At 42.4% G+C, this 27,758-nt stretch overlaps 4 protein-coding genes across 9 annotated transcripts in view; 2 read left to right on the top strand and 2 right to left on the bottom strand.

Annotated features, from left to right (window-relative positions):
• Positions 1-3,076, bottom strand: part of LOC105025796 (meiosis inhibitor protein 1) — a 31,663-nt gene extending 28,587 nt beyond the window's left edge. For all 3 annotated transcript variants that reach the window (XM_029123341.2, XM_034295059.1, XM_034295060.1), the window contains exons 1-3: positions 2,942-3,076; positions 2,591-2,740; positions 1,653-1,776 (exon numbers count right to left, since the gene is read on the bottom strand). In XM_029123341.2, the coding sequence (XP_028979174.2) occupies positions 1,653-1,776; positions 2,591-2,734 (268 nt within the window). In that variant the 5' untranslated portion in view covers positions 2,735-2,740; positions 2,942-3,076. The remainder of the gene's footprint in view (positions 1-1,652; positions 1,777-2,590; positions 2,741-2,941) is intronic.
• Positions 3,077-4,164: 1,088 nt separating this feature from the next.
• LOC105025764 (ankyrin repeat and fibronectin type-III domain-containing protein 1) lies at positions 4,165-16,559 on the top strand. 4 transcript variants are annotated; one of them, XM_034295061.1, is made up of 19 exons: positions 4,165-4,620; positions 5,099-5,158; positions 6,267-6,606; positions 7,347-7,596; positions 7,801-8,001; positions 8,105-8,218; positions 8,480-8,577; positions 9,778-9,868; positions 10,290-10,397; positions 10,592-10,694; positions 11,325-11,454; positions 11,555-11,674; positions 11,830-12,051; positions 12,154-12,320; positions 12,482-12,662; positions 13,857-14,019; positions 14,494-14,660; positions 14,971-15,169; positions 15,292-16,559. In XM_034295061.1, the coding sequence occupies exons 3-19, from the start codon at positions 6,445-6,447 to the stop codon at positions 16,020-16,022; spliced, it is 3,207 nt and encodes a 1,068-aa protein (XP_034150952.1). In that variant the 5' UTR covers positions 4,165-4,620; positions 5,099-5,158; positions 6,267-6,444; the 3' UTR covers positions 16,023-16,559. The 4 variants fall into 4 exon arrangements, with proteins under 4 accessions (XP_034150952.1, XP_034150954.1, XP_034150953.1 ...); XM_034295063.1 differs by having other exon boundaries at positions 6,458-6,606; positions 15,292-16,474; XM_034295062.1 differs by lacking the exon at positions 5,099-5,158.
• A 564-nt stretch (positions 16,560-17,123) lies between these two features.
• Positions 17,124-20,849, top strand: LOC105025765 (GTPase IMAP family member 9-like). The gene is made up of 2 exons (XM_010896707.5): positions 17,124-17,470; positions 17,707-20,849. Exons 1-2 carry the CDS (start codon positions 17,410-17,412, stop codon positions 18,744-18,746), a joined length of 1,101 nt encoding a protein of 366 aa, XP_010895009.2. The 5' UTR covers positions 17,124-17,409; the 3' UTR covers positions 18,747-20,849.
• Positions 20,850-21,338: 489 nt separating this feature from the next.
• Positions 21,339-24,247, bottom strand: kdelr3 (KDEL endoplasmic reticulum protein retention receptor 3). Its single transcript, XM_010896708.5, has 5 exons — positions 23,832-24,247; positions 23,264-23,364; positions 22,990-23,148; positions 22,557-22,809; positions 21,339-22,450 (listed from the first exon to the last, which is right to left on the bottom strand). Exons 1-5 carry the CDS (start codon positions 23,920-23,922, stop codon positions 22,407-22,409), a joined length of 648 nt encoding a protein of 215 aa, XP_010895010.2. The 5' UTR covers positions 23,923-24,247; the 3' UTR covers positions 21,339-22,406.
• Between the last annotated feature and the right edge of the window lie 3,511 nt (positions 24,248-27,758).

Genomic DNA, 27,758 nt, shown 5'->3' with positions numbered 1-27,758 from the left:
TATTTGGACTACTAACAACAGAAGTTATACGGGAGTAACGCTCCACTGGATCAGTAGATCCACATTAGAGCGCAAGAAGGCTGCATTGGCATGTAGAATTTGCGGTAGACACACGTATGATGTTATTAGTGCAGAAATCGAGTTGCAACAGTGACTGATAATGGATCCAACTTTGTCAAGGCGTTTAGTTTATCAGCCTATCACAGAGTCGGATGATGAGACGGAGGAGGGAGAGTCCACGCCCACAAATTGTTTTCAAGTTCAACTTAAAATGTCAGGAGATATATTGTTGACGTTAATGTTAAAGATGCACTTACAATAAAGGTAGTGTTGGCAAAACAGGTTGTCATTTTTATGTTGAGGCAGCAGGGGTGTTGTTCGCAGCTGCTGAATGTAACTAATAAAGTCTAAATCTAAATTAGTTAACTAGTAACTGTGGCAACACTATTCAGGATAGAAAAAAAACTTCAGTAGCCTAAAACAAAACAGAGTGCTTTGTGGTGAGATTACTGTTTTCCAAAATTGGACAGCACATCACAAAGAAATATCTGGGGCTCCTGAAAGGCACTGCGGTAAAGCCTCACAGTTAGCTGCGCCATTATTAGACCAGGGTTCGAAACCTGCTCACGGTCTGTCCAAGCTTGGCGAGCTAGTATATGAATGTGGTTGACTTGGAGCCTTGGGCGCCTTTGGGCCAGAGACAGTGTTACTTCTGGTGCATAAGGATTACAATGTTGAATTCTTGGTAGACTGAGTAAGATGAGAAGCAGAATGGGATTGGTTGTGCTTCACAAGAATTGCAACAAAGTTCCATGGAAATGTTGGCGGCAATTGTATGTCATACATCACGAGATTTTTGTTTTAGATTCCATCACTCACAGTTGAAGAGTACCTATGATAAAATAAACCTTGGTGTAAGTCTGTGTTCCTTGTTGAAATAAAGGTTTAATAAAAATAATAACGATTATATTTACATATTATAATAAAACAATATATCATACATTATGCATAAAACGACATGTTCAATTTGTTATTCACGAAAATTCCCAGATTGTATTATTAAAGAACTTCTGCATGGATGAGTGGGGTAAAATGTATTTGTGGAGCTGTGAGATACTGATCAATAACTATAGGAAGCATAGGTTGCTAATGGTGGCATAACTAATTGTTGAGTCTAAGGGGCCAATTACTTTTATAATCTGGGGGAAAGGGTGTTCCACAACTTTTTGAAATAAATCAAATAAGTATTAACATTTTGCGTTTTTTGTTCACTCTGCTTCCCATTAATCTAAAACTGAGTATTGGCATCAAATTCAAAATGGGCATGTATTTTTCCTAGTATCAACATTTGATATTTTGTCTTATAATATTTTAATATTTTCAATTAAATATAGGGTTAAATGATTTGCACCTCATTGCATTCTGTTTTTATATGCATATTACGCAGGGTCCCAACTTTTGAGGAAATGGGGTTGTAGTTGACACATTCTGTTTATCTAAATTCAGAGTTGAAATTCCACAATGTAGTTGGAAAAAGTGGAAAGAGGTCAAAACAAATGTTCCCAACAAAAAATCTCTCGCATGAGGTCCCCAAAAAATCCTAGCCCTATGGTACAATAAACCAAGACTGTGTGTAGGTGTGTTTGTCTTACTCAGTAAAGATGCTGTGAAATGCAGACAGACCCTTTGGTCCTGTAGTAGCAGCTCCTTCAAAGCCCCAGGTTTGTCCTTCAGCACCCTACTGATTCCAGATAAGGCCACAGACTTCCTCACAGACTATGGAGAGACAAGAACATATGTTAAAATTATACAATATGTGGAACCTGCATTGTTATGCTGACAAACTATAATATGTACTGCCAGTAAGCACCGAATGTACAAAAAGTTATATTAAAACTATTACTTATTTAAAACACATTTTTACTTACAATAACAACATGAGGAATAGTTACAGGGGTAGGAGAGTAGAGGAAAGAGACACTTGAAAGCAGGGGATGATTACATAGCCATGTTGGTGTGAAGGCCAGATTGGCAATTTGGCCATGACACTAAGGTTAACAGTCCTACTCAGAGCATGGGCTATTATGTGACCATAGACACCTATTTAACATTCCATCCTAAAGATAGCAGTTTACGCAAGGCCATGTCCTCCTCACTGCCCTGGGGCATTGGGAATTGAGATAGAGCAGAGGCCATTCAATTGGCCATTGGCCATTCAACACCAATTCCAGAAACATCTGGATTCACATCCTGGGATGAACTACTGTCCTTGCTTAGCTTCAGAAGCAAAACATTAGTGGGACAGGGGGTGTGATGCTTGCTAGTGAAACATTTCTTGTGTGGAAAGTGTTTCAATTATATATTTGTTTTCGTTCTGCATTGTTCCCATCTAAATACCCATTGGTGAAAAAAGCAATAGGTCTCTAATTTTAACCCCTCCAATGGGTTCAAGAGATTTCCCTACTGCCTACTGACACTTAAGAAATGGAACCGCAGGCAGGTGGATTGGTGACTGCTCATGTTAGCTTTTGTAGTAGCAGAAATGCTATTAGTTAGTGTTCAATAATTATTTGAATCTGTGAAGTCATACCGCAATGCTGTCACTTTCCATCATCTCAATGACACATGCAACGCAGATAATAAGCTCGCCATTCCCGGGTTGGCCCATGTCCTCACACCATTTCGGATCATGCCTGAAGTGAAACTTTTCATAAACAACGTCCACACCATTCATTTTCCTCTGAAAGTGAATACAAAACTCCATTATTCATGTTATTGTTTATGTCTTATCCAGTTCAATTCAGTAAAAGACTAGGTGTTTTGTGTCCCCTCATGTCTCGTCTCCCTGAGTATTGCTGTTGCTAATAACGCAAGTTAGCTGTCTTGGTAACTAGATGATTTAAGATATTCACGATTAACCACCTTAGTTTAGCTAGCTTACCTGAGTCAATTACAAATTAATGTGTGAAAGTGTAGGGGTTGCACGTCGTCTTAATTTCAGAACTGCCGATTATCGAGGTGATAAAACCATCACCAAAAAAAATATTCAATAAAGCAGTCAGGCCTACTTTCACGTGCCAACGGAATTCTGGGAAGTTCGAGTCAGTAAGAAAACCGGAACAGTTTTACATAGTCAACCCCAAATTATTTAAAAATATAAATATTTTTTTGTCAAATACAACCATATTAATATATTACTTCGGCCAGTCTCAACGTTATGTAAAGTGCTTAGCTTTAGCAGGCCTATCAGCAACTCGTACGTCCTACACGATATGGTTTTTGTTTGATCTGATAGTGCTGTAGCCTACTGTACAAGGAATGGGGCCCATACAATCTTAAGTGCAATTTCAAATACATCCTAATCTTTGAATTACAATGCCATATTACGCATTTTAATTGGGCGAAAACTGGACATTATATGTGGCATTTTCTCCCAAATGCGTAGTCTTTCCCAGTTTCTGCATATTTCTATACAGTAATATCATCACACCATCTACACTGGGGACGTGGACTGTTTCTCTCTTTTTCCACTCACGCTGCCTTTTTTTCGTATAGCTTACCCCCACACACCATTGCCTTTCGTGAACCGATGATTGCACTTTCTTACCTTTTTTATTCTGTTAAAGCACTGACTGCATAGCTACTTGAACACTGTTATTTCTATTAGGCCTACTGGTGGTTGTCCTAACTATAGGCTGTATAGATGAGTGCGGTAAAAGCCTATAATTCGCTATGGAAAAAGGCGTCTTAATGCTTGATTACTAAAATGAAAATGTGGGATATTTAGCTTCCCGTGGCGAAGACATACTCAGCGGATGGTACCAATACAGCAAGTCTGTGGTGACCACGATAACAACTCAGTAAAGATCACAGTATTTATATAGCCGTTACGTATTGTAATAGACTGAGCAAAGATTTGGCCAATCATTTAAAGTTGTGTGCCTATATCTATCTAGCTGTAAAATAATGTTGTGTTCTAAATAGATCAAACATTTAATATATTCTTTAGCAAATGAAGGAGGTGGTATTACACATTATGACAGTTTTATTGAGATGGCCCGGTTTAAACCGGTCTAGCTCGTCAAGCAAGAGATTGGATGGAAGAACAGCCTTCTTAAATTGAACTGTGGGCTAGTATAGGCCACCTAATCATGTTGTCACAAAGGCAGTATCATTTTCAAAATAGTGTTCAGTGGGAGAACATATTTTAGATTTTATATAAAGCCATTGGTTCGACACACGAACACAATCCTCTTCCTACATCTTAATTCTCAAATTTGTTTTAGTCGATTTTGCCCATTATCTTTGAACTCGAGCACCTGGCTCACGCCCGAGGGGGACCCGGGGTCCAACGGATGCAATCTATGTCAACCCTTTGAAACACGCGTATTCGGGAGCACGAGCCAGATAAAATAACACCCTTGTCACGACTAGCGTCCGGATAATGTGCGCTAGACCTTGAGAAGTGAAAGTTAATGAAAGTTGATTAATCGCGCTGAAAGGGATGGGTGAAGTGCTATCGTGACTATCATTATTTTATTTATTTACCTTTAATTGACGCGCTCATGGTGTTTGTGTGGAAATAAATGACAACAGAGAAGCAGAGGCTTAGACTACACGGTAGGTTATGCCTTGTTTACTTTAAATTTAACATATCAACTTATCGCAAATAATATAACACAACCAGGTTGTTACGGAAACTAAAGGATGCGGGTAGATTATTGCAGTAAGCAAAGGGCAGGGAACTTTGGATTACGGCAGTAACTTCCATGTTTTGGATTTGAGAGACCTGATGGAATTCAATTTGTGTTGAATTATCACTGAACGGATTAATTAACTAAAGAGCTTGGTGCCTGTATTCTGACTGATCATTTTACTAAATTACAATCTCCATTTTCTGTTCATTAATGGGCTTCAACTGTCTTACATATTAACCGTTGCGTTTGAACTGCCATGCTAATGGTAATGTTTTTGGAATGTTCTGTTGTTTGTACAGTATCTTCCTATATTTAATCATTTTGGTTTATTTGTATTGTTTATTTTCACTTTACTTCATTGAGGAATCTACACTTAATACTTAATTGAATGTCAATTGCAGGTAGTATTTTTGTCCAGGGATAGTCCATTATTGCCACAGAGAATCTCAATTTTCTACAAGGTATGTACAGCACAATAAGCAAATCCAGAGTAATCTACCAATAACAGTAATCAGATCTCTTATTTTTACTTGATTCCTGCTGGCAGGGCAAGCAGGTGAGAAGAGGCTCAAAGTGTTATGTCAAAAGTGGGCATACACAGGCACAGAAGCAGAACAGAAAATAGAAGGGCTTTTGAATGGAAAGTGGGCTGCTAGATTGAAGATGGAGACAGGATACAATGCTGCCTTTTATTTTACAAAAAGGAATAGGCAGTTATCGAACACTAATATAAGACATGATAAATAGTTTAACTACAGCACTCTGGATTGCACTGTGGTCACAGCATATTTGTGATTGTGGACTCCGTAATATTCAATTTTTTAGTTAATTAGATTATGGTAAAATTGCTTTCTACAGAGACTAAGAAAAGCTATAATGCATTAAACTGGAAAAAAAAGAGGAAAGGAATGAGGCATGTTCTAAGTCCTGTGAAACATTTTCCATCTGCACTCAAGCATGGGAACTGGGTAATTGCAGCGTTAAAAACATAACATCTGTATACAACTTTCTTTTCAGAGAATGGACAAAACAATAGTAAATTACATTCTTTTGTGAGTCTAAGTGGGCTTATAAATGTTAGAATATTGGAAAACCTAAGATAATTTAAAAAAAAACTTTATGGATGTTACATTGAGCTTTTTGGGGGACAGAACATATTAGCAGAAGTGTATTAGAAGTTTATGGTCAAAACATAGTTTTTGAAGAAAGGGCAGGTCAGAACACTAAAACAATGAATTACTTTTTTAATTTACTATAGGGAGGATCATTTATTCCCCTCAACATTTACAAGACCGCCGTGACATTGTCAAGTTCAAATTTTAAATGGCACATACTGAAACAGAAACACAGGCCCCTCAAAGATTTCATTTTGGATTTCTAATTCTATTTTCGAATGCTCTGGTTAACCTTTATGTAGCACTCATCTGCCCACAAGTGAAACTCACTCTGAGTAGTGATAAATTGCTGAATAGCTTTTATCTGCTAGTCACATTTAAACTGAATGTTTCCTTTTTTTTATTTGATGTTTTTCCTCCTTCATCTTATTGCCTTTACATCACTCCATTCTAGCCCTATAATGCACTCATTTCACACCTTGTCATCGTCCTCCATTCCTCCTCTCCCTCCCTTCTTCGCAGTGTCTGTTCTTTTGTGATCTCGCCCTCCTCCATCCTATTTTGCCCCATTCCCGTTCCCTGTGACTTGTGTATCCTGCTGTGCCCACTCTACCCACTGTGCCATCTATTCTATGTCTGTGTCAGTGAAAAACCTGCCGCAGCGACGGAGCTCTCTGGGTCCCGTCTCGCCTAAACGCATCTACAGGAACCTGTCTGTCAGGCTGAGGGGCAGAGAGTCCTCTGTTGCCGGGGAGACAGACATGCCTAAAAACCAATGCAAGGCCACGCCCAAAGTAAGACATTCCCAGATCATTTTACTTTTACTTTCTTTTGTGTCTGTTTTGAGCTACTTCTGTGACAAAATCTCCCTTATTTTGCTAATAAACCCTGTAGCCAGTTTATTAGGTACAACAATCCAGTGCTACTGTGTCAGACCCACTGTTGCCTTCAGAACAGCCGGAATGCTTCAAGGTATAGATACTAGGGGTTTTCAGAGGTGTGTCCACAGAGATGTCAGTCCATGGTGATACAGTGGCACGCTCGTACTCTCATCCAAAATATGGGTTGGGCCCGGGGACCGCAGGTGCCACTTGGGTGTCATGCACCTGGAACTATTCTGAGACTCTTTTTGAGATCTTGGAATAGGTGCACTGGAAAAACGATGAGCGTACAAAGATGAAGCTGCTTCTGGTCACTTGGTTCTGCCAATCTACCATCAGTCGAAAAGTAACCGAATGCCTCAGCGCTTCTCTATCTGCTTTAAATAGGAAGGCATGGCCACGTGAACTATTTTTGTGAATGGGGTGGTGTACCTAATAAACTGTCTGTGTGCGGCGTGTAGTAATAGAGTCATAATTACCAAACGTTGACATATCTAGTCATCCGGTTACCAATAGCTTTGCAACCCTTTTACTGACCTAAAAAATACATGCTCCCTGCCCACTGTTCCACTCTGGGGAATGCAGATGTATTTTCTTACCCTGAATTCTTTCAAGTCACTCCCCCACCTCCCCTTTCTCCCTCACTGTGCTAGTACACGACCCTGTGGGATGCTGTGGAGAATGAGGACACCCTGGCGGTGAGGAGCCTGCTGTCCAGGGACAGGGTGTGTGGAGGATGGGAGAAAGGAGAGAAGAAAGAAAAGGACTGGGAAAAAGAGAGGGAGAGAGATGTGAACACAGTGAGTGAGCATGGCCTTGTACCTCTGGATGTGGCTGCTCTTACCCAGAATTCACCACTGCTGCATGTGTTGACAAAGGCAGGAGCCAGACACAACCCTGTCTGTGAGTCTTACGCAATGACACAACGTTGATTTCAGTATAATCAAGGGATGGCTAAGTAACAGTTGCATACATTTTTTGGGGGTGGGGGTGGGCTGGGGTGGGGTGACCTCTGTAATGTTTCACAAATGTACTGTAGTTCATATCCCCTTCCCTTTGTTTATGCTAATCCTGCATACCCTCCCCAAACACACACACACACTCAAGTATGTCAACCGGATGAATGGTCATCCAAGCTGGATGCCCTGGTGGATCTGGCTGGCAGGCAGGTGGACGACAGGAGGGAGGAGTTACTGGGTCGAGCAGGACCAGGGCCACAGGGGCAAGCTGACCTCCAGAGACATCTTCACATTTGGACCCTACGGCGCCAGCTGTACTGCAAGATGAGGGAGAACTTCCGCTGCACAGGTTAAAGGTTTGGGGTCGGGGGTGATAAAACTATAGACTTGGTTTATTTTCTGTGCTTTTCATTAATTGGTGATGTGTATCTTCATTTCTCTGTGTCCCACAGACCTCCCAGGCCCTCCCAACAGTGTCTCACTGTTAGTGACCAGTGCCTCTTCCTTATTTGTGTCCATCCAACATTCAGCTGGTTCCACTACTGGATTGATCACACGCTACAGAGGTGGGACTTCACTTCTCCGACTCTGTAACATTGGCTCTAATCACTAGCGCAATTACGACTCAATAGACAATATGTTCTCATTAAACTGCTTGTATTACCTGGTGTTTGTTCTCAGGGTGCCACTGAGAATGAGATCCTGATCTCAGTTGGGATACACACAATAACATAATATAATAACAAGCATAAAAGAAACAAAATAAAATGCAAGTCAATATCATAGATAAATCCTTCTTCCTATGTCCTTCTTCCTATCATCTGCAGTGGAATGGAGCACCTCTGCCGACTTCAAATGCATACTTGGCTCAGCTCAGGTGGTGGACACTATGACCCCTGTCCACAACATCACAGGACTGACCACAGTAAGATACACTATGACCCCTGTCTACAACATCACAGGACTGACCACAGTAAGATACACCTATGACCCCTGTCCACAACATCACAGGATTAAACACAGTAAGATACACTATGACCCCTGTCTACAACATCACAGGACTGACCAGAGTAAGATACACCTTTGACCCCTGTCTACAACATCACAGGACTGACCACAGTAAGATACACCTATGACCCCTGTCTACAACATCACAGGACTGACCACAGTAAGATACACTATGACCCCTGTCTACAACATCACAGGACTAACCACAGTAAGATACACTATGACCCCTGTCTACAACATCACAGGACTGACCACAGTAAGATACACTATGACCCCTGTCCACAACATCACAGGACTGACCACAGTAAGATACACTATGACCCCTGTCTACAACATCACAGGACTAACCACAGTAAGATACACTATGACCCCTGTCTACAACATCACAGGACTGACCACAGTAAGATACACCTATGACCCCTGTCCACAACATCACAGGATTAACCACAGTAAGATACACTATGACCCCTGTCTACAACATCACAGGACTGACCACAGTAAGATACACCTATGACCCCTGTCTACAACATCACAGGACTGACCACAGTAAGATACACCTATGACCCCTGTCCACAACATCACAGGATTAAACACAGTAAGATACACCTATGACCCCTGTCTACAACATCACAGGACTGACCACAGTAAGATACACCTATGACCCCTGTCCACAACATCACAGGACTGACCACAGTAAGATACACTATGACCCCTGTCTACAACATCACAGGACTGACCACAGTAAGATACACCTATGACCCCTGTCCACAACATCACAGGACTGACCACAGTAAGATACACCTATGACCCCTGTCTACAACATCACAGGACTGACCACAGTAAGATACACCTATGACCCCTGTCTACAACATCACAGGACTGACCACAGTAAGATACACCTATGACCCCTGTCCACAACATCACAGGACTGACCACAGTAAGATACACCTATGACCCCGGTCACATCTCCTGAGCCAGAACACCTTCAGGCTCAGACTGACTCTACCTCAGCTGTCTCTGTAAACTGTGTAAATTAATAAGTAGCATGTAAATGAATTTGCCCTAGAATGGACAGTCTTTGTAAGGTTGTCATTACAATAATGTGTTGGTCTCTTAGGGAGTGCACTGCTTTGTGAGAGTGAGCGCCTACAATGTGAAGGGATGGGGCCCACCTCAAAGGTCCAGTCCAGTCAGTGCTGCCCCCTCCAGTGAGTATATGGATCTGCAGACTGAGGTTCCTCTCACCCATATTGACATATACATCAACACTCCACTCAGAGCTTAAATGTGAACGCTGATCCATATCAAGCATCAGCTTCTTAATTCCCAACCTCTGTTATTAGACAGAAAAAATACACCACTGACTAGAATCTAGACCAGGACTGCCCAACCCTGTTCCTGGAGATCTACCTTCCTGCATGTTCTGTCACCAATCCCAATCGTGACTAACCTGATTTAGCTTTGTCACCCAGGTAATTATTAGAATGAGTTGGGCTAAATTAGAGTAGGCGAGAACATTCAGGAAGGTAGCTTTCTAGGGAAGGGATTTGGGCAGATCTGCCCAAGGCTCTAAAGACCTGCCGCTACACAATGAATATCACTCTGTCATGGCTCTGTCTCCCTCTGCAGGCTGGAAGGAGTGTATCGGGGTGAAACATCTGAGTGGGAACAAGGAAACTCTAGTAAGCAGACTGTTGGAGCAGACCAGAGAGCCACGCTACAGAGGTTTTTGCTTGGGTAGTGTACAACTATAACCATCACTTTGACACAGTATCCCAGTTGCACCCTCAAATATGCATATTCCATTCAAATGATTTCTTAGCAGCCCGGCAGAGTCAATACATGTATCTTATAAAATATGTCCAACAGCACTGATCTCTCAAAATAATACTATCCACCCATGTCTCATCTCTTTTTCCTGCGGCCAACAGAGACCTCGAAGCCGCAGAGTCCCAGCAATATGCGCCTATCTATGTCTCGTGGCCTGAAGCTGCTCTTCCAGTCAGCCACCAAGTTTGTCCGACTCCTACAGAGGTGAGACAGCAATGCTGCAGACAACTTTGGCCTTGTCTCAATGATGTAATCCTTGTGTCATAGCTCCTTGTCTCCATCTCATAACATATTGGAGGAGAAGGTCAGTGGGGTGGGACCTCTGTTTTCTCATCCAATGGGTTTTGAGAAAGTTGGAGAGGTGGCCAAGATTAACATGTCAAGTTACGTAACCATTCACCATGTTTTAATGTTTTAAAAAAGAATGTGTTAAAAGCAAAACACCAGCTAAAGTAACAACTCATATTTGGAGTAAGTTTTGCCCTAGACCAAAAATCTCACAAATTGTAAAAATGTCACCTCCAAGGTATATTCAGGCTGCTCATACATAATACACAAATTGGGGGTGAGAAAGTCCCAACTAGATAAATGACAAAAAATTGGGACCTGACAGATTAATAATGTGAATAGCAAACCACCACCATTTCAGTTAAAACAGGCACCTTTGAATTATTTCTGAAGAACACTGCCTGTTTGAGGTGAGTTAGAGACATACATAATAATTTGCATTTCCTGTTTGATTATTTTCTTGCTGTGCAAAGTGGAACTGGTTGAAAAGATGATACAGTCTTTCCTTAGTTCTTCCTCTGTTCTTCCTGTCTGTCTCGTCTGTAGAGGTGTATACCTGGCAACTGTGTTCTACAACAAGGAAACCATCCTGGTCACAGCAGATGAACAGCTCCCAGTGGTGGAGATCCTGTGCTGCTCCACCTCCATCACTCAGGACTTTCTATGGTTCGCCAAGGTTAGCTGTCAGTCACGCTGAATGCCTTGGAATGTCCTTGTAAAATATTCCGTATGTTCCAATCATTTCCGTTTTTTTCCTGTCCGTCTTTTTCGTACAGTTGTCCTGCGCGTGGCAACAGGTGCCCTGGCTCCAGCAGGCCCTCTCCACCGCGCTCTCCTCTTCGTCGTCCCTTCTTCAAAACCGGCAAAACATATTGCGGGCCGTGGCTCAACTACAGGTGAGAGGAAAAATATAAAATGTGAAATATACTGACGTGTCACTCTACGAGGTTTCTTCATTAATCAAGCACCTAGCAAAGATGTTAAACCGTACTGTCTTGTACCGATATCCTCATGTTGTTCTCCCTCTCTTCTTCACTGCGTACCTCTGCAGTCCTCTGTGGGGACAGCAGACTTGGGACAGGTGTATTATGAGCCTCTGAAGGACAGGCAGGGTAATGTCCTACTGGTTACAATGAGAGATTGTGCAGCCCATCCCATTCTCCAGGAACCCCCTCTTCACTGGGTCCCCTTGGCCCGGCTGGAAATGAACCGGACCAGGACACCTCTCCACCCTGAACCTACAGCCATGGACATCCTCACAAATCAGCTCAAGGTGACCTTTCGCCCCGGTCCACTATGTCTTTGTGTGTATTTACAGTAGTAATCCTTTTGCTGTGCTAAGACAATAATAAACCTCCTCTCTGTCCTTTACCAGGAGAAGCTGTCCTACCACAGGCGCAGTGCCCGCTGGGTCCAGCCTGGTCTGTACGTGGGCATCTTGAAACTATGCAGCACAGTGGAGCAGATCCGGGTTTTAGTGCCACAGACGCTGCCCAACCTGCTGCACCACGCACGAGTGCGCCTCAATTCCCATGTATCCCGGTAACGCGGCTAGCTAGCTAACACATTTTCACAGAGCTTACCGTTGAGTTGGCGCCCACTACCGTGTACACTGACTGTCTGAATGATATAGTGAAAATACGGCTAGGTACTAAAATCCTTGCTAATAATCAACGTTTCGTCATTGGCACCGTTGTTGTTAGGGATGAATGGACGTGGTTACAGAGCCACAACACGTTGACAGCCAGTGAGGACGCCGAGGGTGAGGACGCCGAGGGTGAGGACGCGACGGCTACGGACGGCACTGACCTGGGAGAGTTTGTGAGGTCTCTCCGAACCGCCATCAACCTCCTGTTGACCAAGCTCAACATCCCTCTCTACAGGGTAACAGAGAGTTCAGCTACTCTCCAGCTTACTGTGCTTACAAAATGCAAAAATATGTTGTGAACCGGTGGTTCTCAACTCCGGGACTTGAGTTGCCCCGACATTTAGACATTTTCATTGTAACCCCAGCCAGCCTTTTGTAAGAGAATATACCTTTGGCGATCAAGATGCTTCTTATCTTGAAAATGTCCATGACAGGCATCTTGTACATGCCAATATTATCATTATGGACGTAGGGACGTCCATGTTTGCCCTGATTGGTGGTGGACGCACTTTGGACAGCAATTGTCTGGGCGGACACTTCTCACTTCGATGCTCTGTTTATCACCTCCAGCAGAGAGATGGTCCACCCAGTTGTCATAATCATCTATCAATCACCACTTTCCTGTCCTAAATAGCATACAATTCCTTTGTAGACAAAAATACAGGTCCGGGTAAAAATGAAGAGACCACTGCAACCTTTTTCTTTCCTTTCCAAAAAAGTCCAAAAGGAAGGTTTTAAATGAGGAACAGAAGAGTTCAAATTACTCAAAACCTTCTTTTTTTGGAAAGGAAAGGTGCAGTGGTCTCAGAATTTTTTCCAGAGCTGTATTTCTCAGGAATTGTATGTTTTCATTGGATAGGGAAGTGGTGATTGATGGAGGATTATGTTTTACTGAAAGGGCAGTGGGTTGGATTTGAACCCGCACTGCGGCAGTTTATGTTCAGCAGAGTCTGTGGTCACTCAAGGGGTGTTTTTGGCCTCAGCCTTTTGTGGGTATTTGCATCTGGCTGACATGGTTAGCTAACCCATACCAGGCCCTGGTGGGTTCTGTTTCCTCCTGTCAGCTGTCTTTTCAGGCAGTCACATGGTCTTTCCCCTGTCATCAGCTGTTTTGTTCACACCAGTCAAACAAATCTGGTGGAACTAGCTCTGAATAGTCAGGAAATATTTATATCCACTGGGCCAATATTTTGTTATTAGCACTTACCTAACATTTGCACAAGTGTCATTTGACTTACAGTAATGTGTCACAAGTGTTATTTTAGTGCATACAGCAATGCGTCAGTAAAATACAACAATAGTGTGTGTGATGTCATATTGCCTTTCTTTGCTCTCAGTATTATTGTTGTTATAACTTTGTCTCTTTCTCAGTGTTTTCTACCTGTGCCCATAACTAGGGTCATCCTCCTTTCCACTCTCCCCTCCTACAGGCGTATCAGTTTGGGGTATTCACTCGGGAGCTCTTGCAGTTTGGGGAAAAAGCGTCCATGCTGCTCTTGCTGCCCCCCAGTGAGGACTTCAGCTCCAGCTACTGGCCTGTGGTTGACACCAAGGAACCAGGCCTCACAATGCCTTTACAGATCTTTGAGCTGGGTAAGTATTGTTGCCAAGCTTGAGTTCATGGGAAAACATTTAGAATTTGAGACGTAATTTCATTAAGATGGAGTAATTTATGTAATGTAGTGTAGGAGTGGAGAGAGTAAACTAACAGAGACTATGTTGTAGAGTCACAAGGCTCTACAACATAGTTATTTAGGCTCCCAGTGATATATTAAGCAAAAAGCTAAGGTCACATTAAAACTTTCACCTGTTCTAATGTACACAAATATATCATAGTTGTTGATAGACAGTGCACAGTGACTGTCACACGCTAAAGAATCTGCTGATATAAGGCATTTGGGGATTACATTGAATAGAGGGGAGCGTGAATTGCAGGGTTTTATCAGAGTGAAAATTTGAGGTTTGACAAAGTATACTAGATCTGACAACTTACTTATTTGCTCGGTGATGTTCAGTTGATGTGGATAGATTTTTCTTTAGCTTCTGTCTAATCCTCACATCTCACAGTACACTTCTGGACATACGAGCGAGACTTCCTGTCTCAGTACTGTCAGGTCTGGGTTCGGTTAGAGCTGGACGCCCATTTGTCCCAGCAGGCTTTGCGAGAAGCCTTGGACACTAAGGAGGTGCAGGAGGCCAGAGAACGCCTCGGTCACATCACTCAGCTCTCACAGGTAGACTGTCCATATAGAGCCAGGAAATGGGTATCAAAAAGGAGACTATGTGTGAAAATGAGCCCTCTGTTAACTCTGTCCCTTTGCCTCTGTCCCTTTGCCTCTGTCATTGGCCTCTGTCATTTACCTCTGTCCTTGGCCTCTGTCCCTTTGCCTCTGTCCTTTACCTCTGTCATTTGCCTCTGTCCTTTACCTCTGTCCTTTACCTCTGTCCTTGGCCTCTGTCCATTTGCCTCTGTCCTTTGCCTCTGTCCTTTTGCCTCTGTCCCTTTGCCTCTGTCCTTTGCCTCCGTCCCTTTGCCCTGTTCAGCGTCTTGAGGTAGTGTGGCGAGAGGTTCGCTGGATCATGGATGTACTCCAGTGTGTCCGTTCCAAACAGTGGGTCGGGGCGGTGCCTCTGGGTTTAGTCATGGGCGGAGACCCACCTGCCCGTACAGAGGATGAGCAGGATGACAGGCCCACCTCTAGAGTCTGGCCTCAGCGTCTACTCTCTCCAAAGAAGAAATCTGGTGACGTCTTAATGCATTTAATGAACTACTAAATGAAATTGATTTGATTGACGTTAGAGAGACAAACTGTGAAGGAGACGATACTGTGATACATTTTGATCCTCTCCTCTCACTCCCTCTAGAGAGCATCGCCTGCCCTGTTCCAGACGTTGCTGTGACGGACGGGATCTCTGAGCCAGTATGCATCCCGGGGGGCCCTGAAGAGGCCATGTGTTTAATGGAGGGAGCCAGCAAATGTGGATACCCCATGGACCACAGTGCCGGCCAGCCTGTCAGGGTTTTCAACAGCCTGGACCAGGCTGGGGTTGGTTCTGACAGTGTGGCCCAATCAGAAGTCAATTATCACGACATTATGCCCCTGTCAGCTGCCGACAGGGGAGAACAAGAATATTCGCACAGCTGTGTCAGTGATGTGATCCCGCCACTACCAGAGCTAGACACCATCTTCCCCACACTCCGTCTGATAGACAGAGAGTATGTGGCGAACGCTGAAGCTGGAAGTGGGGAGGGTCTGGCCAGCTTGGGTCTTGGAGTAGACGAAAGTGAGCCATACCTCAGATTAAACTCAGACTTGATGAGTGAGGGTGTCTCCCTCTCTCGTCTGCATCAGCGTGAAGACACGCCGACATCATGCCTGAGTTTCGGAGACCGAGCCTGTGCCAGTCATTGTGCAGGTCGCTTTGGAGATCATTTGGATGAGCAAGTCACATCTGCCCCTGTTTCTGTTATGAGGACAACATCTGCTCACAACTGGCATTTGCCTACAGAGGACCCCGTGCCACATGATAGAGGGAGCCCCATGCCACCCAGAAGCCTGGCAGAGTGGGTGAAATCCCCCAGTGACCTATCTTGATGTATTCAGATATATCAATGAGAGATTGTTACATCAAAATACTCTGTACACACCGATCATGCCTCTCTTGGAACAATCTGACAGCCAATTCAAGTTACAAGTTTCAAGTTTATTTTGTCAAATGTGCCGAATAACACAGCGTCACCCTGCACAATGAAATTCTTGTGACTCCAGATTCTCAGCATTCATAGAACGCTTTCAGCGCCTTTGGGCTGATATTTGTCACACAACATCTTCAAATCGAGGGCCAAAGAATTAAGTCCAAAATGTGACTGGGCTGGCATCCAAAAAGGTGTGCCATCTCAGCCAATGTTTCCAGCTAAAGTGTAGCGTGTGTTTCACTCTTAACCTTCCCGTAATCCATTTAACAAATAGCTAATACACAATAAAATTGGTTCAATGGTTTATCTTTTTGCAGTTACCAAATAAATGTGTAAAAACGATGCTCTATTTACATTGTACCACATTCAATTTATAATACAAAATGGTTAGTATTAAGGTAATAACGTGAGGATCTGATCTGTGAGAAATTGGCCAAAATTGACCATTTAAATTTATTGAATTCATATAATATTCCACAAATATACAGCAATTCCCAACATCCAATTTAAACAGATATCTGTAGATTAACAGGGAATATATGAAAAGTATGAAGAAGCAATGATCCCAAGCACACCTGCAAACGGGGTCAAACCAATAACTGATACGGTAGTGTAGGCTGTCCATTGGGGTGTGGTTTGTGGGGGTCCATTGGGAGCATTTTAACATTTATTTGGATTCCTTAGTATTCACAGTTGAGTCAAATTTGGAAATTGGGAACTATAGTTACTGTATATCAAATTAATCATATGGAGTGAAATCAATTTACTTAATTTCTCAAAGTTCAACTGACGTTTAAACAACATAACCAAGGAACGCAAATCTTACGTTTGATTAATTTATCTAGAAATCTGATATGGTTGGTGTCAAAATACAGAATCACTCGTCGTGAAATTAGTACATGGGAAAGCATATTCAGTAAATTAAAGTCGAGAAATGATATGAAAAGCCAATCTTTGCTGAGGGTCATAGGACCGAAGGGGTTAATGACAAGTCGACTGTAGGACCGAACCGCAGAACCAAAGAACGTGCAGACTGCTGTTTCTGGTCGCGTACGCACATTATCACAATGACTTCATGGTCTGACTCAGCAGTAGCGTCGCATCTCCGCCGAAGCGGCATGTAAAAACGTTGAGAAAGGGAAAAGTATAGGGGATTACAATTGAGAAATACGATTATACTAACGATAAAGCGCTATAGGTATACGCGAACAAAGACAGGATTCCATTGATAAGTGCGTTATAAATAGCTTATTCCCTGGGTAAGCATATTTTCAGCCGTGACCGCAATGGCTAAACCATGTCGGACAGAGGAGATTCCGTCCCTGGAATGTGCTGCATCGAGTCTAGGTGAGAGACTGTTGTTGAAATAATGTATAGATGTCTGTCTTTGTTAGCGACTGCATATGACAATATTATTTTATTTGTTTAGAATCCCTGACAGCATCCCCTGAAAATAACTAGATTTTCCCTGCACCCAACCATATTTCACCTATAATAAAACAGTATGTCACTCGCTGTAATTCAAAGGTAGATTCTACTTTGAGATCGATTTGGTCTGTATATGACTATTCTTTGTTTCGCAGAATATGAAGCATCACTGGCGCCCGACACTGGAGACCTGAGGATGGTACTGCTGGGAAAGACGGGCGCTGGAAGAAGCTCCTCAGGGAACACCATCCTGGGGAGGCAGGCATTCCGGGTGGACATCTCTCCATGTTCTGTCACCCGTGAGTGTGAGAGGCAGAGCGGATCAGTGTCTGGGAAGAACCTCTGCGTGGTGGACACCCCAGGATTCTTTGACACAAACCTGTCTTCTCAGGAGGTGACAGCTGAGGTGAGCCGATGCGTGGCATTGTCTGCTCCTGGCCCCCATGCCTTTCTGGTGACCCTTCAGCCTGGCAGGTTTACTCAAGAGGAGCGGGGTGTCCTGGAATGGGTCAAGGCGACTTTTGGACCGGGAGCACTCAGATATACAGTTGTGCTGTTCTCCTGGGGTGATCAACTTCAGGGAAAAAGCATGGAAAAATTCCTGAGTGAGTGCCAGGAGCTACAGGAGTTTGTGAGCAGCTGTCAGGGAGGCTACCATGTCTTAGACAACAGCAGCAAGACGACAGATTGTACTCAGGTCTCAGAACTCCTGGAAAAGGTATACAAGATGGTACTGCAGAATGGAGGGGGATGTTACTCCAACAAGATGTATCAGGAGGCTGAGAGAGCAATCCAAGAGTTTCAGGAGAGCATTCTGGGAGAAAGAAGGATGTGCCTAATGAGACAGGAGGAGGGTAGAATGAAGACCGGGTCAGAAACCCGGGGACCGGAGGCGGTGAAACTGATGAGGATGGATGAGGAGGAAAGAAGAAGAGAGGAAGAAGCAGCCAGGAAGAAGGCTGAGAAGCTTTTCTGGTGTGAGTTGGTGTCTGCCCTGGGGAAGGGGGCAGCTGAGGGCGCCGGAGTTACCAGCAAAGACAAGGGGAAACCAGTGAAGAAGGTCAAGGCAATCGAGAGGGCAGCTGTTCTGGCCACCACACCGTTGTCAATTACATCAGCTGCCAAAGTGGTGGGAGGTGCCGTGAGAGAGGGAAGTAAAGTGCTCTACAAGCACCGTAAAACGCTCCTACATTGACTCCTACAAGTGGAGGCTTTTAATATGCACCATTATTCTCTGTGTGCCACTGGACTGTCAGGTGGAAATAACCAAAGTATATTTGTTTCTGTCTGAAGTGCAAGTGAGCTTTACACACTTTATTATCACCAAACAGTGTTTTTTATCATTACTGTCACAATTATGTTATAAGAGCGCAAATGCACTTTCCTCCATTGTGGTTTATAAAAGGGTAGGTAGCATTGGCTTTACCGAATGTGACATGTGGACTTGCATTTGTGTACACATCAAAAGTCCCAATGCAAATTGACACCTTATTTATTAATATATTATTATTCCTCTCTGGAATGAATTCTCAACTGAACAAGTTGGCAGTCAAGTTCACATCCAAAATCCCCCCCCTAAAACTTAAGCTCTGGTCGAGATCTGTGAGGATATGATTAGTATAAGAAACATGGTAAAAATTCCAATCATTAGTCAAGGTGGCGTTATTACAGTATTATTATACCAATGTACTGTTTTTAATTGGCAAGAAGGGGTTTCTAGAATGCAAATGAATTCCTGATATAAAGCTGGATTTTTCCGGGACAGATATACTGTACACCTAGTCACGATGTAAAAGGCCACAAAACCAATACATTTAGAAAGAGAAGAATACCAAAGTTTATGGAAGCTTGCATAGGGTGTAGGGCTTGTTTTGGGATTAGGCCAACAAGAAGGCTCCAGATATGTGGAGATCAAACATCTATGCAGTTCCATTACATAGTACAAAAACATGGCTACAACTAAGTCATGAACCACACTGCATTGTTATTTTAGTGAGTACAAACTCATGCTACCAACCTTTCAAGCTATTAATACATGACAAAGGGTGTTTGAAAGAATTCATAGAATGCAATTACAGTGTTGTTCCACTGTAAGTGAATTGTAACCAATATCCTTAGGAGAAGCTTCAGCCAAGATTGTTGAGGAAGTTATTTATACAGGCCATCATACTGCCACATGCATAAACAGGCCTCCAAAACAAAATCAAGACAGAAGTTGAGTGCAGTGAATTTTTGAACGACATGTATCCCTAGGTTTTGAGTGGTGCGTGTATATGTACTGTATCACAATATGTATGACATCCCAGTGAGACACCACAGTGAGTGAACCGCGGTTCACCAGTGTTCTAGCGGTGTCTTCTGAATATACAAGTCACATCGCTCCCACACTTCCCATTCTTAGAAGTAAAACCATACCAGTGAGGGGGGGTCCCCTTGTTTGTAGTTGTAGGTTTTGCTGACAATAGGCCTAGCCCAAGAAGAGTCTGAGAGTTAACTTGCCCATTGGGAAAAATGCAACTGCGTAAATAATATAATGCTGGTTTGACTGAAAATGATAACTTGCAAAAAAAATTGGTGAATCAGTAAAGATGCCTTTTATTGACAAAACAGAAGAAGACAAATTATTAAGATTTTTTTGTATTAAAATATTGATCATTACAACATGGGCAATACATGTATTTGGCACAGATGTTGAAATGTAGTTCATAGTAAAATACTTTGTAAGTACTTTTCCATTTTGTTCAAGCATTAATCTGTTTCTGCCAATGTAATCCTGGTCCAAATTTTTACTCAATAAATGTTATATAAATACTAAATGAGTTATCAAATACAACGTATGTTTGGGTTATACTGTAACATCACAAAGTTGTGGAATTGTTTTGCCACCTTACACTCAATAGTGAGTTTACAACATCTCTCACAGTTTCAAATGTTGTCACCTCAGCATGTAATCTAAAAAGGATTACAATCTATTTATTTTCCCGACAGATCTGTACAACATAATCTACATTTTTTAAACTGAGTTGGAAAAGAGTCCAAATAATTAGGGGAAACAAAATTAGGACCTCTTGATTGCATATGTCATTATTACTTCAGTTGGAAGCACCTTTGACAGCCAACAGCTGTGAATCCTTTGAAATAATGGTCTAACAATTTTTCACAACATACTATATCCATAGTTGTTGCCAAAATTGCACAAACTAAATAGATTTGTTTGGGAATCATTGATGGCTAAAAATATAAATAATGTCCAAAAATGTATCATGAAAGCTTACATTTGAAATTAGTTATTGGGTCAAATCCAACACAACATACAGTGAAACCCTCTTTTTTCATGTAGTGTAGCAGCATTAAGATATTATATTAATTTATTGAACTTATGTGGCATTTTACGGAATCTAACAGAAAATAAACCGCAAAAAAACAACAAGCAGTATATGATTAAAGGTCAACTAATAGAGTCCAAATCTCTGAATATGGCATCCTCTGAAAAGGACAAGGTAAGATCATGGTTTGAGGGGACAAAGCAGGTCAAAGGATGGTAATGGAGTCAATGACGTTCTGATATAGGTGGTAAGTCAGGAAAACAGCCTGATTGTTACAGCTGATGGTTTCTTTTCCATTCTATGTGGCATCCACTTGGGGAGTTCAGAACAGGGGCCAGTTGTCCTTACTACGAGACCTTTCCCCCCTGCACTGCAATATTCCTCTTTCTCCCAAAACCTCTGGAAACCTAACCCTAGGACAGAGTTTGATTCTTCAATGGAAAAATAACAGATTTTTGGTGACTGAGATATCCAGTACTGACTTAAATTTGCCTGAAAATAAGATTATTATGAGTTAGAATGTTCCTGTTAATCAATTACTTCTAACCAAATTTTCTGAGCTTTTGCAATTCTGTTTCACAAAACCAATGGGAAGATTTGTTTAAAGATGTTATGAAATCACTGTAAGATGCACTGCCATAATGGCTGCCAGAGGTGTATGAACAAACAGGAGGATAAGCTGAAAGTGAAAATACCAGAAAACAGCCGCTCAACTATACTGTAATATGTTTTATCATTTTGAAAATCTGGTAATAAGACATAAAAAAAGTGTTTCTATTTGAAAAGGAAAAGAAAATGCACAATATCTGCTCCTTTGAAAGAAAATAATGCAAGTAAAATAAAATACATATTCCCACAGAATTCATACACACTGTTTCACACATGCACAGAAACGCCATAGTTTTTTGGTCATTTTAGTCTACAGAGGCTATGCTCAAACCGCACATCCCAATCCAAGCACTCAGTTTGCCTCTAGTTTCTTGGCCTTCCCACCACTATGGGAGGTCAGCTACTACTCAGACCAGTCAAAGCTCTTGCCCTGGCACCCCATTGGTGGAACCAGCTTCTTTCTGATGTTAAGATATCTTTCCCCCCCCCCCTTTTTTTTTTTTTAAATAAGACATCTCAGTCTTACCTTAAAAAAAATACATACAAATACAAGTAAAGCTTGTCTTTTTCTACTAGGGCTGATTTTGAGGATAAATCCTTTATGGGGGACAGATGTACTTGATATGACTGTGTTATGTGGCAGTCCCACCTCGCATAATATCAATGCACTAAGTCGCTGTGGATTATGACAAGAAGAGAAAAAAGTAAAATGGAAAAAGCACACATTCACAAAGGCTAAACAACAAACAAACCTGGTACCAACAGCAAGACGGCTGTCCTCCGGGGTATACCCCAGGCAAAGTATTTACAGGTACTGTGACACGGCAGAGCGTATTCCATTAATAAGTACGACTGGGGGGGTAGTGGTGCTTTCAGGTACTCAACTGGCCATGTGTGGCTTGACACAACACCGGCTCTCTTTAGACTGGCATGGGCAGGGACATCTTTCCACTTCCTCTGAGCACTGGAGCGGGACAAAGGGAAGGAGGGAAACAGAATGAAATAGGTAGTTGAGATTTTAGATAACACAATGTCCAGCACAGTGTCCAACTGATCAAAAGTCTTCTTACCCCTGGTGACGTAGAGGTAGAAGAAGTCACAGTAGAAGATGGTCTGCACCACACCGGAGACCACAGCGATCTGGTCAAAGAATCCTTCTGTGTTGTAGCGCCACACCCAGTTGGCCAGGTACAGGGCCCGATAGAGGCCGAGGAAGAACAGGTAGTGCGTGGTGATGGACTCTGCCTCGCCGGTCTTTGTGATCATGAAAAGCTGAGGCAAGATGGCCACGGACTCCAAGTAGATGGAGAAGGTCCACAGGATCTGAGTAGCAAAGACGGGTAAACATTCAAATAAGTTTAACGTCCGACGCTTGCATACCAATATTTGGGATTTTGGTTGCCACTCATTTGCATTATCTATAAACACGGTGATGTTACTGAATATTTAATTCTAATATATACATCATACTTCATACAGCAGCACTGAGCCAGATGCACTGACCTCGATTGGGGCGAATGCATAATTTTCAAGGAAAGAAAGTCCAGCCACAGGGACGAGCAGGAATTCAACACGGAACGAGTCACTCTCCGAGTTGTAAGTGCTTCTGAACCGCATGTAGATCAGGTACACAGTTGCATAGGCTAAACCCAGAAACACCACCTGAGCTCGCGCACGCACACACACACACACACACACACATCAGAAAGGCAAGGCGTTTCAAAAACAATACAAATTATTGATCATCTTCTTTGAAGAACACTTTCTTCCAGCTCACCTTCATCACTGCATTGTAGATTGAGATAAAGGTAATGACTAGGTCCAGGTATCTGGTAGTGAAGACTAAAGCAAAAAGCACCTGAGACTTCCCAGAAATACCTGCAGAAAGAAAATAATTAATCTCATTTACAGTATAACACCGTCATTTCAACGATTGATGCAGGTCTTCAAGGGTGCTTGAACTCCCAAAGCCAGTTAGGTTACTTGAAACGGAACTGGTTGTTTGCCACGTAACATTCTCGCGTGTGTAGTGAGGGAAATGGACATGTTTACATTGTTTAGGGCAACTCTAACGAAATATTACAGCGTATAGTAACGAATGATCAAAGCGCGTTAACATTAATGTAAGTACGGTAACCAATGCACAGTGCACCTTATCTTGATGCTACAATTACCGACAATCCACTGACACTGAATGCCTGTTTCTAAATTCTATCTGACATGGACAGAGGCATTTCTTTGTTTCTGGGTTTCCCCAAGTTTGATAAATATAAGTTAAGTCTACCGATAGGCCCAATAATTAACAGTAATTTCCCTGAGAATTATTTTAAAAAGATTCAACATACCAGCACAGGATTTGGTCCTCCATATCTTCAATATTAGTAAGATGATAGCAACGAGATGCGACACGTCACCCGCTAAACGGAAGATATTCATTGTGTTGTTTAGGTACTAAAAAAGCTCGAATATTTGGTGAAATCTCAAAGTTCTTCAACTAATCTTCAGACGAAGTTTTAACAATAACTTTTTTTTAAATCAAAGACTTCTCTAAAAACACATTTGGGGCAACCGCTCCACGCAAAATGTTCCTAAATATTTGTCTTGTCATTCGAAATAACTACAAAAACACTACTTATAAATGTGTATTGTAGATATTTTGCATATAGATTCCAGCATAACTGTTCGCAAAGGGCTGAAAAAGTTAGTCCGTGGCGGTGACGTGGCTGACAGTTGCAAAATCCGTATTCCACCTCTGGCGCTCAAATTACAGCAAACTAGGGCGTGAAAGCATGAGCTCGTCACATAAGTGGGTTGTCACTAAAAGTCCATAAATTACCTTCTTCAACAGCAGATGGAGACAGATGTCAGTGAGTCCAGTCATTTTGAAGTAGGATGACTAGATCCTTTCATTTAAAATGCATGATTATGCGGTGTTGATTGTTGCCTTTAATTCCATCATTAGGAGATATATTTCTATCAAATTGTTGTAAACATGTAAATAACTGTAATTAGTCACAAACAGTCACAAAAAAATTACATTAAAGTTTTAATTAAGTTTAAATTTTTGCAATATCATTCTCATTTCAAATAAAACAGGTACTTCCTGTCTTTACCGGTCAATTTTGTTCGCAATTGTATCTATCCATGCGTTCTTTCGGGAAGCACAAGTGTAAACATCACAGTATACATTAGTATTTGCTAGTTATAAATCAAGTAACCTCTTTCTTTGATATTCACCTCAGACAGTCAAACTTAATTTGCCTAAGAGAAAAAGGAAAATACATAGACTATATATTAAGTCTGACTGAATACAAGCAGGAAGAATTTTTTTTATGTTCTAACCATAATACACAGATGATGAATTGACTGAATAGAAGCTTGCCAGCAGCTAAAGGGTGAACCTGTTAATCCCCAACCCTTGCCCAGAATATTCAGAGGCAATGTGTAATTTGTGTATTATAACATAGCAATCGGAAGTATACAATCGTTCTTGTCTCCAAGAGTTGAACTGGGTAACTTGATGGAATTGCATTCTCTTTAAGGCCTCTTCTAAGTTAACGTGACTCACGCTGCTCTTTAAAATGTTCCTCTCAAACTTTATATGTCTTGTTGGCGAAGTTGCTCCATTGATTCTCCCACAATAGGACTCGGGAAAGGCAGGGGCATTGTCCCAATTGTAGAATTATATATCAGACTCAAAACCCTGGGAGCAGGTCAGAGTGGTCAAGATGTGATCAGACAGAAGTTGATCCAAAGGAAAACTAAAACTTCAAAGTTTATGTATCAAATGCACCGAATAACACAACTATTTTCTTGTGACATGACACATGACATCTACGTAATAAGAATTAAGAAATATATAAAGCAAAAAAATATAGCAACAATACAGACTAGGATAAGATAATCATAAACACGGAAAGCATACTAAGATCAAAGAACGTTAGTGTAATGAATGGGTGTGGTGTTGCAGGAGCAAGGAACCAGGTGCAGGCAGAGGTAGTCGGTGAGGATATTTTAATTGAATAAACAAACACAGAGCAAACAAAGCAACATAAGAAAAGGGCTGAACGCAGCAAACCGTAGGTAGGCAACGCGTATAACGTACACGACAGCAAACATGACAACGGTCCCCACTGTGGGGAGCAGAGGGGAAACATTTAAACACTTAAAACCGATATGAATTGGGACCTGGTGTGAATGATTGAAGACGTGTGACAAAACAAGTCCGGGATGTGTTCGTATGATATGGGAAACTGAAGATGCACGGAACGGTGGCGCTGCTGCTCACCGTACCATGACAGTTAGAAAGCTATCACCGACTTCTGAATGGCCTTAGTATTTCAGCGATTGGGAGCTGGGAGGAGTGCTGCGTTCATTGTGATTGGGATCTGGAGGATCTTGGGATCTGGAGGCTATATGTCATCCTGGTGATGCTGTTGAGAGATGGAACTGTGAACAGAGCTTACAGATATGGCAACGAGTGAAACCTCAAGTCTCCACTCCCACGTCCCTTGTACCTTTCTTATGACTACAGCATTTTCCACAATTACAAATATTATTCTCATGTCATACATAGATCTTCTTCCGCTTATCCGGGACCGGGTCGCGGGGGCAGCAGTCTAAGCAGAGATGCCCAGACTTCCCTCTCCCCAGACACTTCCTCCAGCTCTTCCGGGGGGACACTGAGGCGTTCCCAGGCCAGCCGGGAGACATAGTCCCTCCAGCGTGTCCTAGGTCTTCCCCGGGGTCTCCTCCCGGTGGGACGGGACCGGAACACCTTCCCAGGAAGGCGTTCCAGAGGCATCCGAAACAGATACCCAAGCCACCTCAGCTGACCCCTCTGGATGTGGAGGAGCAGCGGCTCTACTCTGAGCTCCTCCCGGGTGACCGAGCTTCTCACCCTATCTCTAAGGGATCGCCCAGCCACCCTGCGGAGAAAGCTCATTTCGGCCGCCTGTATCCGGGATCTTGTCCTTTCGGTCATGACCCAAAGCTCATGACCATAGGTGAGAGTAGGAACGTAGATTGACCGGTAAATCGACTTTCTTCACCACGACAGACCGATACATCGACCGCATTACTGCTGAAGCTGCACCGATCCGTCTGTCAATCTCCCGTTCCATCCTTCCCTCACTCGTGAACAAGAATTCTCATTCTCATGTCCACCGAGGAAAATGGGCCAGCTAGGGGAAGCAACCTATCTTGACATAGCTTGTTGAGGTTAAAGTTTATGCTCACCTCGATGACATCACTGCTGAAGAACAGAAGCTGTGTATGGTGGCTATAGGAAATAGTATGCTAGCGCCAGTTTGAATTTGGCCAATTCCGCCGTCTGTTTCTGCAAATTCCTGTTTTATTGAGCTTAGTCTATTCAGGGGTCTTTATTATTCATTCACCCTTACCATTACTTTTAATTCACAGACAAAGACGGAGGAAAGGGCTGGTGGCCACAAACCCCACAAAAATATGTACCGGACCAGGTTACATACAATGGTCTTAATCAAACATGTCTTAGTACATTTTGTCCAGCAGATGTCCATGCTGTGCACTGTGTTGGAAAGATTCGAGCAATGAAGTGTTTTTCTCGAAACCAGCCTCAAAGTGTAACCATACTATTTCAAAACTAACCTCAGTATGCTAGCCAGTATCTATTCGATGTTGGCTAGCACACCTGAATCAACTTGTAAACAAACTATCAACTACTTAAACAGGTGGATCAGATATAGTTCAGGGATAAAATGGAAATGTCAAACGTCTGCCAGTTCCGAGTAGTGGTTTGAGATCTGCTAATTGAATGGGATTTGCCAGCAAAAGGGTCTATAGATGTGTTTGATATGCTTTCTGCACAAGCCAGTGGAAGATTTTTGAAGTTACACCAACTATCTGGAACACAGGCTAGTTGACAACAATCCCAAATTAATAAAGTAATAGGTAAAGCATAGATTTCTGGGTTTAATTAAAGTAGCAAGGCAGCTGCGAGGATCTGGTATAAGAGCTGCGAGCGGTTCATGAACCATGGGCCCCTGGAGTACATTGAATTAAACCTCACATCTTGTACAGGTGCTGGTCATAAAATTAGAATATCATCAAAAAGTTGATTTATTTCAGTAATTCCATTCAAAAAGTGAAACTTGTATATTATATTCATTCATTACACACAGACTGATATATTTCAAATGTTTATTTCTTTTAATTGTGATGATTATACTAATTATACTAATGAAAATCCCAAATTCAGTATCTCAGAAAATTTTTATATTACTTAAGACCAA

Source organism: Esox lucius, chromosome 11 (genome assembly GCF_011004845.1).
Source record: "Esox lucius isolate fEsoLuc1 chromosome 11, fEsoLuc1.pri, whole genome shotgun sequence".
NCBI classification, from domain to species: domain Eukaryota; kingdom Metazoa; phylum Chordata; class Actinopteri; order Esociformes; family Esocidae; genus Esox; species Esox lucius.
Note: the sequence above shows the minus strand (reverse complement) of the source record. Positions and strands in the feature narration are given on the sequence as shown.